The sequence below is a fragment of the Bombina bombina genome, chromosome 8 (assembly GCF_027579735.1).
Source record: "Bombina bombina isolate aBomBom1 chromosome 8, aBomBom1.pri, whole genome shotgun sequence".
Taxonomy (NCBI): domain Eukaryota; kingdom Metazoa; phylum Chordata; class Amphibia; order Anura; family Bombinatoridae; genus Bombina; species Bombina bombina.
In genome coordinates, this window is record NC_069506.1 from 175,760,371 (window position 1) to 175,780,833 (window position 20,463).

Genomic DNA, 20,463 nt, shown 5'->3' on the forward strand with positions numbered 1-20,463 from the left:
CTCAATTTTTACAGAGTGCATGGTGTTTTTTTTGTGCATAGTGTTTTTCTGTATACAATTTCTGAGGCACCAGTTCCTACTAAGCATGTGCAAAGAAGAGTTAACAGCTCGTATACATATACGAGTCTGTGATTGGCTGATGTCTATCAGTTATAAAGAGTACAGGGACATTTAACATTTAAGGAAACTTTTAAATGTGTTAGAAAACAAATCTACTGCTTGTTTGATATTCAAAATATTATTGCATTATTTTTTTATTATGCATATGTTGATGCAGTTCTACTGTAAACACTGTGTAACTACACCATTTCAATGAAGTCTTGTAGTAAAATAAACTGTGTGCGATTTGCTTTGGAATGCATTCAAACCTTGTTTTGTACATCTGTTTTTTTCAATAGCCAAACTTCACCCACGACTAATTATTTGGAAGAGCCAACGTGGAATTTCTACTGTATAGACGAGGCTTGTCACTATCATTTTATTAGCAAAAAGTCATTTTTTCTTTGTTATCAGATCAACCCTACTAAGGCCATTAATATAAAGATACATGGCAGAGTTAAGCTTGTGAAGTCTACTGATTGTACTTCCAAGTATCAGAATTGGAAAACCCACAACCTTCAGACTTAAAGGGTTTATGATTCCAAAATGTTGAAGCACATGCAAGTGATGCAGCATAACTGTAAAAAGCGGACTAGAAAATATCACTTGAATATCTCTATGTTAAAAAAAAAAAAAAAAAAAAAAAAAAAGATATTTTACCTAAAATGTCAAGTATTTACACCCTACTGTAAAGAGACTTTAAGCAGCCAGTCAGAATGCTTGTCCCAGGACTTGCTAGGGAGTGGCATCTGTCATGTGCAGGCATAGTCATGTTATTTTCCTATTCAGTTTAAGTTAATTTTAACGCAGCCCCATTGATTCCTATGGGGAAACACATTTTATGTCTACACCTAACACCCTAACATGAACCCGAGTCTAAACACCCCTAATATTACACTTATTAACCACTAATCTGCCGCACCCGACATCGCCAACACCTGCATTATATTATTAACCCCTAATCTGCCACTCCGGACACCACCGCCACCTACATTATAGTTATGAACCCCTAATCTGCCGCCCCCAATGTCGCCGCAAACTAACTACATTTATTAACCCCTAATCTGCCGCCCACAACGTCGCCACCACTAAAATAAAGTTATTAACCCCTAAACCTAAGTCTAACCCTAACCCCCCCTAACTTAAATATAATTACAATTAATCTAAATAAAATTACTACAATTAAGGGGACACTGAACCCAAATTTTTTCTTTTGTGATTCAGGTAGAGCATGCAATTTTAAGCAACTTTCTAATTTACTCATATTATCAATTTTTCTTCATTCTCTTGCTATCTTTATTTGAAAAAGAAGGCATCTAAGCTTTTTTTCTTGGTTCAGTGTCTGGACAGCACTTTTTTTATTTGTGGATGAATTTATCCACCAATCAGCAAGGACAACCCAGGTTGTTCACCAAAAATGGGCCGGCATCTAAACTTACATTCTTGCATTTCAAATAAAGATACCAAGAGAATAAAGAAAGTTTGATAATAGGAGTAAATTAGAAAGATGCTTAAAATGTCATGCTCTATCTGAATCACGAAAGAAAAAATTTGGGTTCAGTGTCCCTTTAACTAAATTATTCCTATTTAAAACTAAATACTTACCTATAAAATAAACCATAAGCTAGCTACAATATAACTAATAGTTACATTGTAGTTATCTTAGGGTTTATTTTTATTTTAGGCAACGTTGTATTTATTTTAACTAGGTAGAATAGTTATTAACTATTTTATAACTACCTAGTTAAAATAAAGATAAATTTACCTGTAAAATAAAATCTAACCTAAGTTACAATTACACATAACACTACACTATAATTAAATTAAATACAATTAATTACAATTAAATAAAATTATCTAAAGTATGAAAAAAAACAACACAAAATTACAGAAAATAATAAAATAATTACAAGATTTTTAAACTAATTACACCTACTCTAATCCCCCTAACAAAATAAAAAAAGCCCTCCAAAATAAAAAAAGCCCCCCAAAATAAAAAAAGCTCTACCCTACACTAAATTACAAATAGCCCTTAAAATGGCCTTTTGTGGGACATTGCCCCAAAGTAATCAGCTCTTTTACCTGTAAAAAAAAAAAAAAAAAAAAAAAAAGTACAAATACCCCCCCAACATTAAAACCCACCACCCACACAACCAACCCTACTCTAAAACCCACCCAATCCCCCCTTAAAAAAAACTAACACTAACCCCTTGAAGATCACCCTACCATGAGACGTCTTCACCCAACCGGGCAAGTGGACCTCCAGACGGCATCTTCTATCGTCATCCATCCGGCACGGAGCGGGTCCATCTTCAAGACATCTGACTCGGAGCATCCTCTTCTAACGATGGCCGACGACTGAATGAAGGTTCCTTTAAATGACGTCATCCAAGATGGCGTCCCTTCAATTCCAATTGGCTGATAGAATTCTATCAGCCAATCGGAATGAAGTTCAATCCTATTGGCTGATCCAATCAGCCAATAGGATTGAGCTGGCATTCTATTGGCTGTTCCAATCAGCCAATAGAATGCCAGTTCAATCCTATTGGCTGATTGCATCAGCCAATAGGATTTTTTCTACCTTAATTCCGATTGGCTGATAGAATTCTATCAGCCAATCGGAATTGAAGGGACGCCATCTTGGATGATTTCATTTAAAGGAACCATCATTCAGTCGTCGGCTGTCGTTAGAAGAGGATGCTCCGCGTCGGATGTCTTGAAGATGGACCCGCTCAGCGCCGTCTGGATGAAGACTTCTGCCCGTCTGGAGGTCGACGTCTTACGGTAGGGTGATCTGCAAGGGGTTAGTGTTAGGTTTTTTTTTAAGGGTAAAAGAGCGGATTACTTTGGGGCAATGCCCCGCAAAAGGCCCTTTTAAGGGCTATTTGTAATTTAGTTTAGGGTAGGGCTTTTTTTTATTTTGGGGGCTTTTTTATTTTGTTAGGGGGATTAGAGTAGGTGTAATTAGTTTAAAAATCTTGTAATTATTTTATTATTTTCTGTAATTTAGTTTTTTTTTCTGTACTTTAGATAATTTTATTTATTTAATTATAGTGTAGTGTTATGTAACATAGTAACATAGTAACATAGTAACATAGTAGATAAGGTTGAAAAAAAGACTGAAGTCCATCTAGTTCAACCTATACAAATCTAAAATACTTACAAAAAGCTCCAGTTAAGCTTAAATAACCCCTTTAAAATGTGACCCATTTAATACTAGCAATCATATCCATGAATTTTGTTTATATACAGAAATTTATCCAGACTATTTTTAAATGAATCTATGGTATTGGCATTCACTACCTCCTTTGGTAATGAGTTCCACAATTTTATTGCTCTTACAGTGAAAAAACGTTTCCGTTGCAGGAGATTAAATCTCCTTTCCTCCAACCTTAAATTATGACCTCTTGTCAGAAACAATTTTCTTGGAATAAAAAGAGCTTCTGCCATCTCTGTATATGGGGTTTGAATATATTTATATAAAGCAATCATGTCACCTCTCAAGCGCCTTTTTTCTAAAGAGAACAGACCCAGTTTGGCTAGCCTCTCCTCATAGGTTAATTTCTCCAATCCCCTTATTAGCTTTGTGGCCCTTCTCTGAACTTTTTCTAGTTCTGCAATATCTTTTTTAGCAATCGGTCCCCAGAACTGCACTCCAAACTCAAGGTGAGGTCTTACCAGGGCTTTATATAATGACAGAATTATGCTTTCCTCCCTTGAATCAATGCCTCTTTTAATACATGCTAGTATCTTATTAGCCTTTGAAGCCGCTGCCCTGCATTGTGCACTCATCTTTAGCTTGTTATCTATTACTACTCCCAAATCCCTTTCCTCCTGTGTTTGGCTAAGTCTTGTCCCATTTAAAAAATACGTAGCCTGCTTATTTTTACTTCCAAAATGTAGAACCTTACATTTTTCCGTATTAAATCTCATTTTCCATTCACTTGCCCATAGTTCTAATTTTAGCAAATCCCTTTGTAAAGAGAGTTCGTCCTGCTCTGACCTAATGACCTTACTTAACTTAGTATCATCTGCAAAAATAGAGATGTCGCTATTTAATCCTTGCTCCAAGTCATTTATAAAAATATTAAAAAGAACAGGGCCCAGTACTGATCCCTGGGGGACGCCACTGATTACCTTTGTCCAATCTGAGTATGATCCATTTACTACTACTCGTTGCTCCCTATCTTTTATCCAGTTATTTATCCATGAGCTAACATTTTCAGCTATTCCCAGTCCCTTAATTTTGTGCATTAATCTCTCATGTGGCACTGTATCAAATGCCTTTGCAAAATCTAAGTATATCACATCAACTGATTCCCCTTTATCTATATTTTTACTTACTTCCTCGTAGAATCTAATTAGATTAGTTTGACATGATCTATTTCTCCTAAAGCCATGCTGATTAGAACTCATAATCTTGTTTACACAAATATGCTCATCAATATAATCCCTTATAATCCCTTCAAATATCTTCCCCACTATTGATGTCAGACTAACTGGTCTATAGCTTCCTGGATCATCCCTGCTTCCCTTTTTGAAGAGTGGCACTTAGGTTAGGTTTTATTTTACAGGTAAATTTGTCTTTATTTTAACTAGGTAGTTATTAAATAGTTAATAACTATTTGATAACTATTGTACCTAGTTAAAATAAATACAAAGTTTCCTGTAAAATAAAAATAAACCCTAAGATAGCTACAATGTAACTATTAGTTATATTGTAGCTATCTTAGGATTTATTTTATCGGTAAGTATTTAGTTTTAAATAGGAATAATTTAGTGAATTGTAGTAATTTTATTTAGATTTATTTAAATTATATTTAAGTTAGGGGGTGTTAGGGTTAGACTTCGATTTAGGGGTTAATAACTATTATAGTGGCGGCGACGTTGGGGCAGCAGATTAGGGGTTAATAAATGTAGGTAGGTGTCGGCGATGTTAGGGCCGGCAGATTAGGGGTTAATAATATTTAACTAGTGTTGGCGATGCGGGAGTGCGGCAGTTTAGGGGTTAATATATATTATAGTGGCGACGATGTCCGGTTCGGCAGATTAGGGGTTAAAATATTTATTTTATTGTTTGCGATGTGGGGGGGCCTCGGTTTAGGGGTTAATAGGTAGTTTATGGGTGTTAGTGTACTTTTTAGCACTTTAGTTAAGAGATTTATGCTACGGCATTGTAGTGTAAAACTCTTAACTACTGATTTTAAAATGCGGTATCAGGCTTGACAGGAGAGGCTGTACCACTCACTTTTTGGAAGACTCGTAATACCGGCGCTATGCAAGTGGATTTGCGGTATTTCCGAGTCTGGCCAAAAAAGTGAGCGGTACACCTGCAAGACTCGTAATACCAGCGGGCGTTAAAAAGCAGCGTTGGGACCTCTCAACGCTGCTTTTTAACCCTAACGCAAGACTCGTAATCTAGCCTTTAGTCTTCCCTGAATATGTTTACACTCGGTGGCAACTGGCTCAGAGCAATGAATGATGTAGAATATGACAGGTGACTGGTTTCTGCTTTAGTCTGCCAGGAAGCTTTATCGCTAATTTTACATGTGGGTATCTACACTTGACCTTCAAGTGCAAACAGGTTTTTTTAGATTTTTGGGGAGTTTCCTGGTGAAATTGCTATATCACCAGGCAGGTTATACACAGTATATGTTAATACATTTCAAAATAGCATTTTATTGATTGTATTGTGGAGACTCATTTTGCACATTACATTTGCATTGCCAGAAGTATACCTGCTATCTGATACTGTTTTTCCTTACTCATTTTTAAAGGGGAATGAAACCCAATTGTTTTTCTTTTTATGATTCAGATAGAGCAAAACACATTTTAGAGAAGATTACAAATTTACCAAAATGATCAAAATTTGCTTCATTGTTTTGGTATCCTTTGTTCAAGGAGCAGCAATGCACTACTGGGAGCTAGCTGAACACATCGGTTGAGCCAATGACAGTAGTGCATTGCTGCTCCTGAGCATACATAGGTATGCTTTTCAATAAAGAATGACAAGAGAATGGGGCAAATTAGGTAAAAGATGTACAATGGAAAGTTGTTTAAAAATTATCATGAAAGCTTAACTGTCCCTTTAATTACAATCTCATGGTTTTGAATAACAAATCTGGAGGATTTTGCAATCAATATACACACAAATATCATTACCAGTTAGCAGTTATTTATCCTAGTGATTTCCTTTTTGCTATAGAGCCACTCCTGTGTAATTTATGTACTGAAGCCCTAAACTTCTCTGGTAATGGGAAACTGAACCCTTTGTAGCATGTAGGGTAGCATGTGTACGCCAGTATATTTTTCCTGGTCTTATGTAATAACATTCACATCCAGCTAGCACACATCTATATCTTGGGGTCTCACATATTTAATATGTCATGGTCCAACATGATTAAAGGCACTGTATACACCAATTTTCATATAACTGCATGTAATAGACACTACTATAAAGAAAAAGATGCACAGATACTGATCTAAAAATCCAGTACAAAACGGTTATAAAAAAACTTACTTAGAAGCTCCCAGTTTAGCACTGTTGATAAGGTAGTCTGGGAAACCCACTGAAAGGGGCTGGGTAAACAAAAATATCAGACCCAACCTCCCCCTTCCCTGCTTATGAAAAGACAGATAACATAAAACAGGAGCCAGCAGGAGTCTGCAAACGTGTGTATACATCTGGCACTGTGGGGCTTGGTTAAGAGTCTGAAAATCAGCACAATGTTCTTAAAAAAAAAAAATAAAAAAAAAAATCAGCAAAACCTATACATTTTTAAAAAAATACTCCTAAATGGGCTAAATAAATGGATCATCTACAAAACATTTACGCAAAGAAAAATCTAGTGTACAATGTCCCTTTAAATGAGAATAACTATCTATTCCTTGCATCTTTCTTCCCTTTAATAAATAGGAGAATGGGTTTTACCACTTTATACAAGTACAAGAAAAGCACGTTACAGATTTATCTTTCAAAAGGGATATCCTAATGTAAAAATCAAATGCCCATGAGCAGTACAAGAGCATTGCTAGAGCAGGACTTTGACTATGTTTAACTCCTTTGCAGGGATTACACACATAGTAAAAAAAAAAAATAATAATAATTGATAAACAGGATTATATAAGATTCATTACTCAGTTAAAAGAAGGACATGAAACCCACATTTTCTTGTTCATGATTTAGTAAGAGCATGCGATTTTAGACAACTTTCCAATTTACTTCTATTTAATTTGCTTCATTCTCTTGATATCATTTGTTGGAAAGCATATTTCAATAGGATCAGTAGATGCTGATTGGTGGCTGTACATATGCCTAGTGTGGTTGGCTAACCCATGTCCATTGCTATTTTTCAACAAATGATATCTAAAGAATGAAGCACATTAAATAATTGAAGTCAATTGGAATGTTGTTTCAAATTGTATTCTCTTTCTGTATCATTAAATAAATATTTTGGGTTTCATGTCCCTTTAATACGCAGACAACATGTAGAGCCTTCAGATTTACCTGTCATTAAACCAACATAACAATAGCTATAGAAGAAGATTTCAGCCAGGCTTGGGATACTGGGAATTACACCAACCACAGAATGCTTTGAAAACGATGTCATTTCTTGTTTCTTTGATCGACAAAACTCTTGTACCTCATTTGCCAAACTCACAAGCTAGAAAACACAAGACATCAAACAGTATTATAATGGTACACTAGTGACAGAAGTGTCTGACACATGCAACGTTAGCTATATTTATTATGCAGATAGCAATTAACTATAATCATTGTTTATTTTCAGTAAAATATATCCATGAATATTAAAGCCAAGACATAACTCATCCTGTGGGATTGGTGTTTTAGCAGGAACTAAATAGTATATTTTCCAGTTGATTTCAGAAAAGTATTTTATTCCACTTAGATTTTTAACCCTTTCTGTCCCACACTGCCTTCCCCGTTTTGCTTTTTTTTTTTTTATTGTACCTGATGTATAGAGTTGTAGAATGTGTAAGACACATAGAGATGATAATGAGGAAAAAAACTGTGTTTCATGTTTAGTTATTGTGAAAAATAGGGAGTATGTATTGACTAAAAGAAACTAAAAACACAAACATGAATTGTGTGTATTAAGAATACTGTAAGATATACTGTATGTTATTTATTTTTACCCTTTCCCTGTAAATTAAAAGAGCATGGAAGTCAAAATTAAACTGTCATGATTTAGACAAAGGGGCCGATTTATCATAGTCTGTCCGACATGATTCACTGTAGCGTATCATGTCCAACAGACATCACTGAATGCCAACAGCATACGCTGTCAGCATTTAACATTGCACAAGCAGTTCTGGTGAACTGCTTGTGCAATGTCGCCCCCTGTAGATTCGTGGACAATTGGCTGCTAGCAGGGGGTGTCAATCAACCTGATCGTATAGGATCGGGCGGATTGCAGACCGCAGCATCAGAGGCCGCGGACCAGTTATGGAACAGCGGGCTTAAGACCGCTGCTTCATAACTGCTTTTTCCAGGGAGCCTAAAGGCTCACGCGGAAACAAGAGCATCAAGGGCTGAATATCTGCCCTAAAGTGTAAAAATATTACTACCTTTTCCAAAATCTATTATTAAATAGATCTCTTTAGTCATCCATTGTTGAAGCTTATTATTTTTACATGAGAGAAGACTAGGCTTAAGAGTGTGCCGATATAAAGGTACAAAGGAATTGACCTTGTTTGCAAACTGGGACTAATTCTGCAGGAGATGTGTTGCAGGCAATAGTCACCAACAGGCCAAGTTTGCTGTATTCCAGAAGCAGGAGGCAAACTAGATCATTTAACAGTGGTTGAAGCCTATGCAGGTGAGGTGTTAGAGATTACCACAGTGGACTGTGGCGAAGCATGAATTTATTCCACTCACTGAACTATTAGCTGATAAGGTATTAATAAGGCAGTACTTATAAGACTTGCCATCTTTCCTGGATCTATCAGGGCTTGGTTATTATTTAAGGTTAAAAAGAATGAATCCTGAAGGAGCTATGTTGTAGGCAATAGTCAGGAACAGGCCAAGGTTGCCACCAAGTAGACAGAAAAATGACAGCATCCAAGAAATATCTAGAACAGGTGTCAGGCCAGAGTCCAATACCACAATGACCAACAGAAACCAGGGATTACAGCAAAAAGGGTAGGTAGAAGAATAGTCAAACGTTCTCTTCCAGAAATCAGCAACCAGTTTATCAGTCCATAAATCAAGGTACAGACAAGGGTGAGGCATAAAAGCATAAACCAAGAAACATAGGCTGAAAACCAAGCTATCAGGCCAAAAACAGGAGTACCATGACTTCCATTGAGAATAACCAAGCACAGATCAGTAAATTTGATCATGGAAAGAAATTGGATTTAGATAGGCTCTATCTAAAGTATGATAGTTTAATTTTGATGTCCATATCCTTTTAACTCTTAAAATTTCGTTTTTTCAATTTCACATAATTGTAAGAACCTAAAGCTTCTATAAAGACTAACCTTGATACTTTATATGCAGAGATGGTTTGATCAGTAAGGTAGCTCATTTAGATCTGTCCCTAACATGTCTCAGCAAAAGAAGTTAAGAGGTTTTTAAAATAGTATGAATTGACAAACAATACAAATTATGCTTAAAAATAGTGAGATGCTTCTAAAACAATCCACTCCAAATATATATATATATATATATATATATATATATATATATATATATATATATATATATAGTGACAAAGTGCACTCCTTACTTGCAAAACCAGGCCTTGGGTGCAGCAAAGGTAATATCCAATGTAAGCAGAAGAAAGCGCACTCCAAAGGGCTTGTTTAACTATTCACCTTTATTTTGTGAACGTTTTCAAGCTTATACAGCTCGTCCTCAGACAGGCAAAGTATGAACAGTTACATTTACCACCACCGTGACTAAATACCCATCAAAGGGGAGCGGTCGGCCGTGTCAATGCGGCGAAGCAATATGGACCCCAGTGACATATAAAATATTACACTAAAAGCAAGTCAGCTGTGACAGACACAAAGCAGGATTGAACAGATAGTAGTACAATTATAGAGCGGCAAGCAAAATGCCGTGATCGCGTCACCATGGTGACAGTGTAACAAACACATCCATTGGTCAATATACTTAAGCCAATCAGAGCGGGCAATAACATACAACCTTTAATGGGTTGATTACAGGGTCATCTTTCACGCACCCACACAGACGCCAGATATATAGACACAAGTACCGCCTTACATGTACTACGACCTACATTGTGTACTTGTTACACTGCCCCTGTGGTCTGTACTATGTGGGCAAGACGTCTGATGATCTGAGAACGCGGATGGCGAATCATCGCTCCGCCATCCGGACTGCTCTCAAACGAGGAGAATCTGAACAGCCGATAGCACGGCACTTCGTAGATTGTCAACATAGGGTTGCTGATCTGAAATACACCATAATAGATCATATTCCACCCTTAAGTAGGGGAGGTGATCGCAGCAAACTACTACTTCAAAGGGAGTCCTGCTGGATGTTCAAGCTGGAAACTGTCACACCAAAGGGACTCAATGCATTCCTTGATTGGCAGGTGTTCCTCTAGACACACTAGTATGCCTTATTGAGAGCCACAATCTATTCTGTAATTTCTGTATTTTTTGTTATTCCTATTTCCCAATACTGTCTACTTTGCCATGTTGTCCTATTGGCAATAGTCATTTCTCTCTCATTTTTTCTTTCTTTTATATTTGGCTTATTATTTTCTGTTTCTTATGTCTCTCTAAAATGGATTCCTCTCTATATTATTTATTTTGGATTCTATATATTTTCACATTTCAGTTTGTCTTTGTGACCCTGTTATGTTTCCCTCTACTCTCCTAACTGGTTTCCATGGTTACATGGAACGCTTTGCTTTAGATCAGTAAATATATGTTTTTCCTTCTAAGATTATTGCTTTGGCAATATCCCATATATACTATTCTCTAAACTATGTGCCTCTTGTCCCACTTTCTTTATGGTCGTCTCTGGTGGTACTCTATTTCTGCTCTTAATTCATGGGTTATGTGTGGGCTCAAACTTATTGCCTTGTGCAAACAATACAGGGACGATGTTCGCCCTCTTTAACTATTTGTTTGAACTCCCTCATACCGGCGATCCCATATTTAGCTGCTTGATGAGTATGTCACTTATTAACTGTCTTTCTTACTATGTTGCTCTCTCCCTTATTGGTTGGATATTATAACCTATTACCGCCTTTGTTTTGCGGTTACTATGGTGATCGTAGGTTGCTTGTGAGCTCAGAACTGCTATAGTTTAATTATGTCATCGGGTTGATTTTCACCCGTCCCTGTGGCTTTGATCTCTCGCAACTTGACGATTACACATATTATGCTTGCTCTTTCTATTTGCCGCTTATGATGATTCTCTTTCCTTGTGTTCTGACAGCTCTGTATGTTATTGCCCGCTCTGATTGGCTTAAGTATATTAACCAATGGATGTGTTTGTTACACTGTCACCATGGTGACGCGATCACTGCATTTTGCTTGCCGCTCTATAATTGTACTACTATCTGTTCAATCCTGCTTTGTGTCTGTCACTTACAGCTGACTTGCTTTTAGTGTAATATTTTATATGTCACTGGGGTCCATATTGCTTCGCCGCATTGACACGGCCGACCGCTCCCCTTTGGGGGGGGGGGTGTCCAACGTGTAGAGCGTGACGTTGCGGTATGATGGGTATTTAGTCACAGTGGTGGTAAGTGTAACTGTTCATACTTTGCCTGTCTGAGGACGAGCTGTATAAGCTTGAAAACGTTCACAAAATAAAGGTGAATAGTTAAACAAGCCCTTTGGAGTGCGCTTCCTTCTGAGATATATATATATATATATATATATATATATATATATATATAAGCAAAAAATAAAAGACTGGGTATTTCAAAGATGAAATTTACTGTGACAAGTGTCACACTTGTCACAATAAATTTGATCTTTAAAATACCCAGCGAGTGCAAGTTTTTATATATATTTATATATTAATTCTAATCAAATCACTCATCTTGTATCTGGGTATTCATATAAAAAGTGATTTACTGGCACAGCTCAGTTCCTACCCAGTAAATCACGTGAAACACAACCTGGTTCATCTGTAACTTTGAAAATAGGACTCAACATCTTTGCTAAAGTAAATAGATCATAAAATGAACGAAACAACAGTGTTTGCAAGAGTAAGAATGGTTTATTTATAGCAGGCCACACATAACATTACTGCACACAAGTTACTAGAGAACTTGTCATTGTCAGCTTTTGTCACACTTATCTTAGCACTGACTGATTGCCTGTGTTTCATCTTACATTGCTGAGAGAAGACCCTTTGGCCTCACCTGGCTTCTATCCCAAGAGAGTCTGATTACTTCTTGATGTTTCTTGCTTCCTTTAACAGATTAAAAATTTAAATAGCTATTTTTCACTTGTTTTTCAGGTTGCTATTTTTAAAAAATTTGCAGTAAACACATTCGCCTAGATTTAGAGTTCTGCATTAGCCGTCCAAACCAGCGTTAGGGGGTCCTAACGCTGGTTTTGGCCGCCCGCTGATATTTAGAGTCAGTCAGGAAAGGGTCTAACGCTCACTTTCCAGCCGCGACTTTTCCATACCGCAGATCCCCTTACGTCAATTGCGTATCCTATCTTTTCAATGGGATCTTTCTAACGCTGGTATTTAGAGTCTCGGCTGAAGTGAGCGTTAGAACTCTAACGACAAGACTCCAGCCGCAGAAAAAAAGTCAGGAGTTAAGAGCTTTAATTAGAGCTGCGCATCTTCACCTGTCTCACGATTCGATTCGATTACGATTATCATCGTAACGATTCGATACGATTCGATTCTACGATGCATCGCGATGCATCACGATTACTGCACTATTTCTGCCCAATTTTTAAATTTTTCAGAAAAAAAAATTCAAGAAGTCAAAGTATTGAAATAAACTCTTTTTTTATTTTATTAGCTCAAAAAAGGACACTCTTCCTGTGGCAAAGTCTGAACACAGCAGACAACAACAGTTTATAGAACAGTAAATACTAAATGGCAATTGTTGTATTGGTTTGGAAACAATATTATGGCATCAAACTGTAGTTACAGAGTACGTAGTGTAAAAAGTGCAGTGCTCACAGTGTACTTCTTCAGTAAAAGAAAATATTTAAATGTATATATTATATATTAGTAAGTAGTACACTATACACTTGTAAAGAAACATGAACAACAAATAAATGTCTAACCTATCTATGTTGGTTTTAATTTAATTTCTTTACTTACTTAGTAATAATAATATAATAGACATTAAATTAAAACCCAAATAGATAGGTTAAGCTTAAGTTACCACCATAATACCTTATTTGTGTGAAAATTGTCCTCAGAAAACAAAACATAAATCCCTTATAGGTACAAAATTACAGGTGCAGTCCACTGTGCCTTCATGACTGTCAATTTGTGGCAAACAAACATCACGTGAAGAATCTGGAACACAACACAAAAGCACAGAGTGTGCACACAACACACATGTGATTGTGACATATACAATTAGTTTACACAGTTACAGACTTACAATAGTACTAGAGACTGAGAGAGAGACATTTAAAACAAGTAGCATTGAACTGAACTACTATAACTACAGTTTCTTCTTGATGATTATATTATCTTTATGGGATCACAAATATAATTAGTTAGTTATTAGTTACTGTTAAAGCAGTACTACACACAACTGAATAGTGACTGAGTCTGTCACTGAACAGTACACAGCAGTCACACACAAACAAACAATACATAAAAAAGGACACAGACATCAAGGAGTAAATCATGGTGAAGAAAGGGTGGCACGCCACTCACCTGAGGTGTGTGTGCTTTATTTTTGTATTGTGCTGTTGTGTGTGGCACTGTGTGTGTGCTGTACTGTCTGTAGTGTACAGTATATTTGTGATCCAATAAAGATTTACTCAAGGTTTACTCAAGGCTTTTCCTTCCCCTATAGTGGGGTTTGGCTTCAGTCTCACTCTCTGCATAGTGCACTCATAGACAGTTAGACAGTCACACTCACTAGACACTCAGACACTAGAGACACAGTGGGACACACACACAAACAAAAACATTCAATGGCACCACAGTCAGCCACAGTCACACTCACACTCATAGACACTTAGACAGTGACACTGGGACAGACACACAATCACATACAAACAAAAAAATTCAAAGGCAGTTAATACACTCATCTCACACACACTCATAGAGAATGAGATACATACAAACTTTTCAAACTGGCACTCACTCACAGACACACTCACACACTCATAAAGAGACAGTTAGACACTGCAGTACACACATTGTTATTGTTAACTGGTTGGTTATATTCGGTTAACCCCTACAGATCTGCCTGGGAGTGGGTGGGATGGCATTTGGGATTGGGAATTGGGATCATAAACAAAAACATATGATATCTTTCTTAAAGGGTCTATTTAAAATAGACAATTTTTTAGTGTGAATGAATAATATTAATAATCCCTTATGCAGTGTGCACTATGCACTCACTGCATTGCAAACAATACAGGGGTGTGCTGTAACAATAGCACAACATCTACAAAACAGAGCACTTCCTGATTGGCAAACATCACAGTAACACTAGAAGTAGTAATAGACATTAAACAAGAAGTAGCATTGAACTACTAGATTTACTAACTTTGATTATCAATATCTTTATGGGATCACAAATATATTGTTACACAACACACACACAGTCACAGTCACACACAGTCAAACAATACCAAAAAAAACACACATAATAAAAAGAGTGAATCATGGTGAAGGGTGACACTGACTGACACGCACACATGAGGTGTGTGCAGTTGTGTGTTGTTTCTTTTGTATTGTGTGTGTGTGTGTGTGACTGTGACAGAGTGACGTGGTCGGTCGTGTCGTGTAGTGTACTAGTATATTTTGTGATCCAACAAAGATTTACTCAAGGTTTTAAGCTTCATTTTTCAAAAAGCTATAAGCTATATAACAGTAACAAATATAAAATAACTTAACAGTAGTCTGCACTGGGCAGTGGGGCACACAGCACTTTCTTCTGGATGTGCCAAAAAACATTAAATATTAATATTATAAACCTGAATCACTACTCAGAATTATGGAATATGTAGGTTTTTCTGTAAGAACACTAGTTGATCCACATGCTCTGGTTTGAGGGTGCTTCTTTTAGCCGTTACCACATCTCCTGCAGTGGAGAAAACCCGCTCTGCAGACACGCTTGTACCTGGGATACACAAGTATCGCTTTGACAAATGAGAGAGGAGGGGAAATATGACCTCATGTACATGCCACCATTTCAAAGGGTCTTCAGTGAGAGGCAGAGATGGGGCTTTACAATATTTCTCTATTTCCTCTTCAGCCTTGGCATAGGGGGTCTTGGGTTCTATTGTACCTTCAGTGTCAGTGAAAGACTGTCCCAGCAAAGTCATGAGAAGCGATGTGGACTTTCTTTTGGGAGGAGAAGGGTTATCCTCCTCGATGGCTGATTCTTCTTCCAGAGTTTCTTTTCCCTCAGGCAGTGGCACTTCATCCACGTTTGTCCTCCTAGATGTAACTGTACTAGTACACTCAATCTGTGTTTGAACAAAAGAATAGAAAAAATAGCATTCATTATTACCTCGAGCAGCCAGCCAGCTAATGCTATGTGTGTGCTCAGAGAGACAGTAATGCATAAATAAATGCATACAACAGCTCACATCTATTCAAGAAACATGATGCAATTAAAATTACCTCCAAGGATGCAGCCTCCTCAGTCACTCCTCTGTATATCTCCAATCTCTCCTCCTCTGTGAGAATAAAAGGCAGTCCCTTAAAACGAGGATCCAGGGCAGAGGCTGTATAAAGTATCTTCTTCTCTGCCTCACTGCTGTACCTCTTCAGGAGATCTGTTTTGATGGCATTCTTGATCTCATGGATCATGGGTGTGTCTCCCATGGTGTCTGTCATGTTCTGGAGCAGTTGTGCATTTAGAGGGGCAATGAGAGAAACAGTTGGATTGCGCTCTTCTGACATCAGTGTGGTTGCATCTTTCATTGGCTTTAATGCACTCACAGCATCCTCTGCATTTGACACATCTGTTTCGTTGAGAGTGCAGAGATCTGACTCACTTTTTCTGACTTCTGGAGACAACAATGTGGCACAGATTGCAGGTTGCTGTTCTAGGAACCTCTCGACCATGTCATATGAGCTGTTCCACCTTGTTGTCACATCAGTTATTAGCTTATGATTCTTCAGGCCAAGACATTTCTGTTTTTCTTTCAGACAGTGGTTTGCTGTAGTGCTGCGGTGAAAAAATGTTGATATTCGTCGCACTCTGCCTAAAAGCCTGGAGAGCGTGGCCACTTTCAGCGCCCGCTGGGATGCGAGATTCAGTGTATGGGCGAAGCATTTTACATGAGGGAATTTTCCAACTTGAGCAGCAACAATCATGTTCGAAGCATTGTCGGTCACAAGCACTACAGATTTATCGGACAGCTGCCATTCTTCCACGACACGAGACAGTAGCTCCGCCAGATGAGAACCCGTGTGAGACTCATAAACTGCTCTCGTTTGCAGCACATGCGACAAGATCTTCCAGTCCTTGCTAATGTAATGTGCAGTTACTGTTACATAAGACTCCGTCGTGACTGAAGTCCATGAATCACACGTTAGTGCGACTCGACTGGCTTGGCTCATTGATGCAATTACCTGAGCTTTTGTTTCTTGGTAGAGTGCAGGTATAACGTTTTCTGTTAAGTGATTGCGTGACGGGATCTTATAACGTGGCTCTAGTGTCTTCAACAGGTTGCGAAACCCAAGGTTTTCCACAACAGAGTAAGGCCGTAGGTCCTTCGCTATGAAAGTTGCCACAGCTTTGGTTATTCTCTTCCCTTTTTCAGAGTTGGGTGGCAAAGTTGACAGCATTGCATCAATTCTTGGCTGATGAGCTTCAGCTAGTCTTGTTATTTCCTTGGCAGTGGCACTGGCGACAGCGGCAGGGGTTAGCATCTCAGAGTGAAAACGTCTAACGTGATTTCTCAAGTTAGTAGTATTCCCTAGGTATTTAATTTTTGTGTGACAGGCTTTACAAACCGCGTGTGTCTTGTCCAATTCGTGCTTTCCAGTATGTTCATAAAATCCAAAATGTGCCCAGATGCTTGCTTTTAAAATGCTAGGTGCATTTTTTATCTCTCTATCTTTTTTGTCTCCCTCTGTCATTTTAGCATGACATGTACATATGTGACGGATGATGTTGTTGTCAACGTCAAACTCTGTCAGTGTTAAAAAAAAAAGAAAATACACTAAGTTCCAGTTGTCAAAATGTCAAGCCGCAAATGTAAAATCAACAAGTACTAGTAACTTCAACTACTTTGCCAATGCCATACATTTTGCGAACATAAATTTTAAAACAAATTGCATTGTGATAATTGCAGGGGACATCACTCACTCACTGACACAGTTACTGTAATATATTACACACTTAAAGGTGCAAAAACCCAAACATTTACTTTCATGATTCAGATAGAGAATACAATTTTAAATAAACATCATAACTAACTCTTCTATTATTTAATTTGCTTCATACTTCTCAGATATCGTTTGTTGATGACATATTAGCAATGCATTGCACAGCACACACATTACTTACTATAAGTATATAATACTTTGTGCACAAGGAGGAGGCTATGCATTTCAACAAAGGATAAGCAAATTATATAATAGGGAAAGTTGTTTAAAATTGCATGCACTTTCTTGAATTAATATATTATTAAAATATTAGAACTTCAGACCAGGCCATCCATCCATGTGAAAAACATGTAGATAATAGATACAGATTAGACTAATAGAGACATTATTAGACAATAATAGTATACTATATTTATTTATAATACATTTTTTATATATGCAATATTATTCAATAATGCAGCAATTAATTATGCAGCAGCCTGAGCCTCAGTCAGCTCAGCATACTACGTTAAGTAAATAAGGCAAGTATTTAATTGTTACCCCTTATTGTGTAATAAATGTGATTGTGTACCCCTTATTGATTTGCTCTTACCTATTGGCAAGTAGTAGGCAGTTGAGGCAATAGGCAGGCATGGCAATGGCAATTATGGCATGGCATTGGCAAAATGTACAACGTTTTGGTAACTATTAACTAAACAAACAGTTAGTTAGTCTAATTCTCACCATAGGTCTCCTCCTCTGTCTCCCACAAAATAAAAATGAGCCCGCCGTGTAGCTGTAGTATACCGCCGTGTACCATCATCAATCTCAGGCAACAAACTCCTGCTTTGCTGCTTTGCTCCTACTGCGTAACTTCGGCACTTCAAGAGACCGCCCATGAGCGCCCATGTTGCTTTATTGGGTGACGTGACGTCAGTGACGTCAAAACGATGTACCGCGCACTTTCGCGCACTTTCTTTTACGTTTCCTGGAGGCTGGTCACGTGGGTAACGTTAATCGATTATCGCGTCTCAGCGCATCGATGCAGAATCGTTTCATGCCGCATCGCGATGCATCGTCAAAACGATTATTTTTGACAGGCCTAAGCTTTATGGGCTAACGCCGGTTCATAAAGCTCTTAACTACTGTGCTCTAAAGTACACTAACACCCATAAACTACCTATGTACCCCTAAACCGAGGCCGCCACTCTAATAACATTTTTTAACCCCTAATCTGCCGAACGCACACCGCCGCAACCTACATTATCCCTATGTACCGCTAATCTGCTGCCCCTAACATCGCCAACCCCTATATTATATTACCCCCTAATCTGCCCCCCCCAATGTCACCGCTACCTAACTGCACTTATTAACCCCTAATCTGCCGACCGGAGCTCGCCGCCACTATAATAAATGTATTAACCCCTAAACCGCCTCACTCCCGCCTCAAAAACAGAATTTATGCTTACCTGATAAATTACTTTCTCCAACGGTGTGTCCGGTCCACGGCGTCATCCTTACTTATGGGATATTCTCTTCCCCAACAGGAAATGGCAAAGAGCCCAGCAAAGCTGGTCACATGATCCCTCCTAGGCTCCGCCTACCCCAGTCATTCGACCAACGGACAGGAGGAAATATGCATAGGAGAAACCATATGATACCGTGGTGACTGTAGTTAGAGAAAATAATTCATCAGACCTGATTAAAAAAACCAGGGCGGGCCGTGGACCGGACACACCGTTGGAGAAAGTAATTTATCAGGTAAGCATAAATTCTGTTTTCTCCAACATAGGTGTGTCCGGTCCACGGCGTCATCCTTACTTATGGGAACCAATACCAAAGCTTTAGGACACGGATGAAGGGAGGGAGCAAATCAGGTCACCTAAACGGAAGGCACTACAGCTTGCAAAACCTTTCTCCCAAAAATAGCCTCCAAAGAAGCAAAAGTATCAAATTTGTAAAATTTGGCAAAAGTGTGCAGAGAAGACCAAGTCGCTGCCTTACATATCTGGTCAACAGAAGCCTCGTTCTTGAAGGCCCATGTGGAAGCCACAGCCCTAGTGGAGTGAGCTGTGATTCTTTCAGGAGGCTGCCGTCCGGCAGTCTCATAAGCCAATCGGATAATGCTTTTAAGCCAAAAGGAAAGAGAGGTAGAAGTTGCTTTTTGACCTCTCCTTTTACCAGAATAAACAACAAACAAAGAAGATGTTTGTCTGAAATCTTTAGTAGCCTCTAAATAGAATTTTAGAGCACGGACTACGTCCAAATTGTGTAACAAACGTTCCTTCTTTAAAGCTGGATTCGGACACAAAGAAGGTACAACTATCTCCTGGTTAATATTTTTGTTGGAAACAACTTTCGGAAGAAAACCAGGCTTAGTACGCAAAACCACCTTATCTGCATGGAACACCAGATAGGGCGGAGAACACTGCAGAGCAGATAACTCTGAAACTCTTCTAGCAGAAGAAATTGCAACCAAAAACAAAACTTTCCAAGATAATAACTTAATATCTACGGAATGTAAGGGTTCAAACGGAACCCCTTGAAGAACTGAAAGAACTAGATTGAGACTCCAGGGAGGAGTCAAAGGTCTGTAAACAGGCTTGATTCTAACCAGAGCCTGAACAAATGCTTGAACATCTGCCAGCCTTTTGTGAAGTAAAACAGATAAAGCAGAGATCTGTCCCTTCAGAGAACTTGCAGATAATCCTTTCTCCAAACCTTCTTGTAGAAAGGATAGAATCTTAGGAATTTTTATCTTGTTCCATGGGAATCCTTTAGATTCACACCAACAGATATATTTTTTCCATATTTTATGATAAATTTTTCTAGTTACAGGCTTTCTAGCCTGAATCAGAGTATCTATTACAGAA

General features: G+C 38.1%; 1 protein-coding gene across 3 annotated transcripts in view; it reads right to left on the bottom strand.

The window, feature by feature from the left end:
• MBOAT7 (membrane bound O-acyltransferase domain containing 7) overlaps positions 1 to 20,463 on the bottom strand; it is an 86,468-nt gene that overhangs the window by 8,645 nt on the left and 57,360 nt on the right. For all 3 annotated transcript variants that reach the window (XM_053690732.1, XM_053690733.1, XM_053690734.1), the window contains one exon: positions 7,607 to 7,763. In XM_053690732.1, coding sequence (XP_053546707.1) covers positions 7,607 to 7,763 — 157 coding nt within the window. The remainder of the gene's footprint in view (positions 1 to 7,606; positions 7,764 to 20,463) is intronic.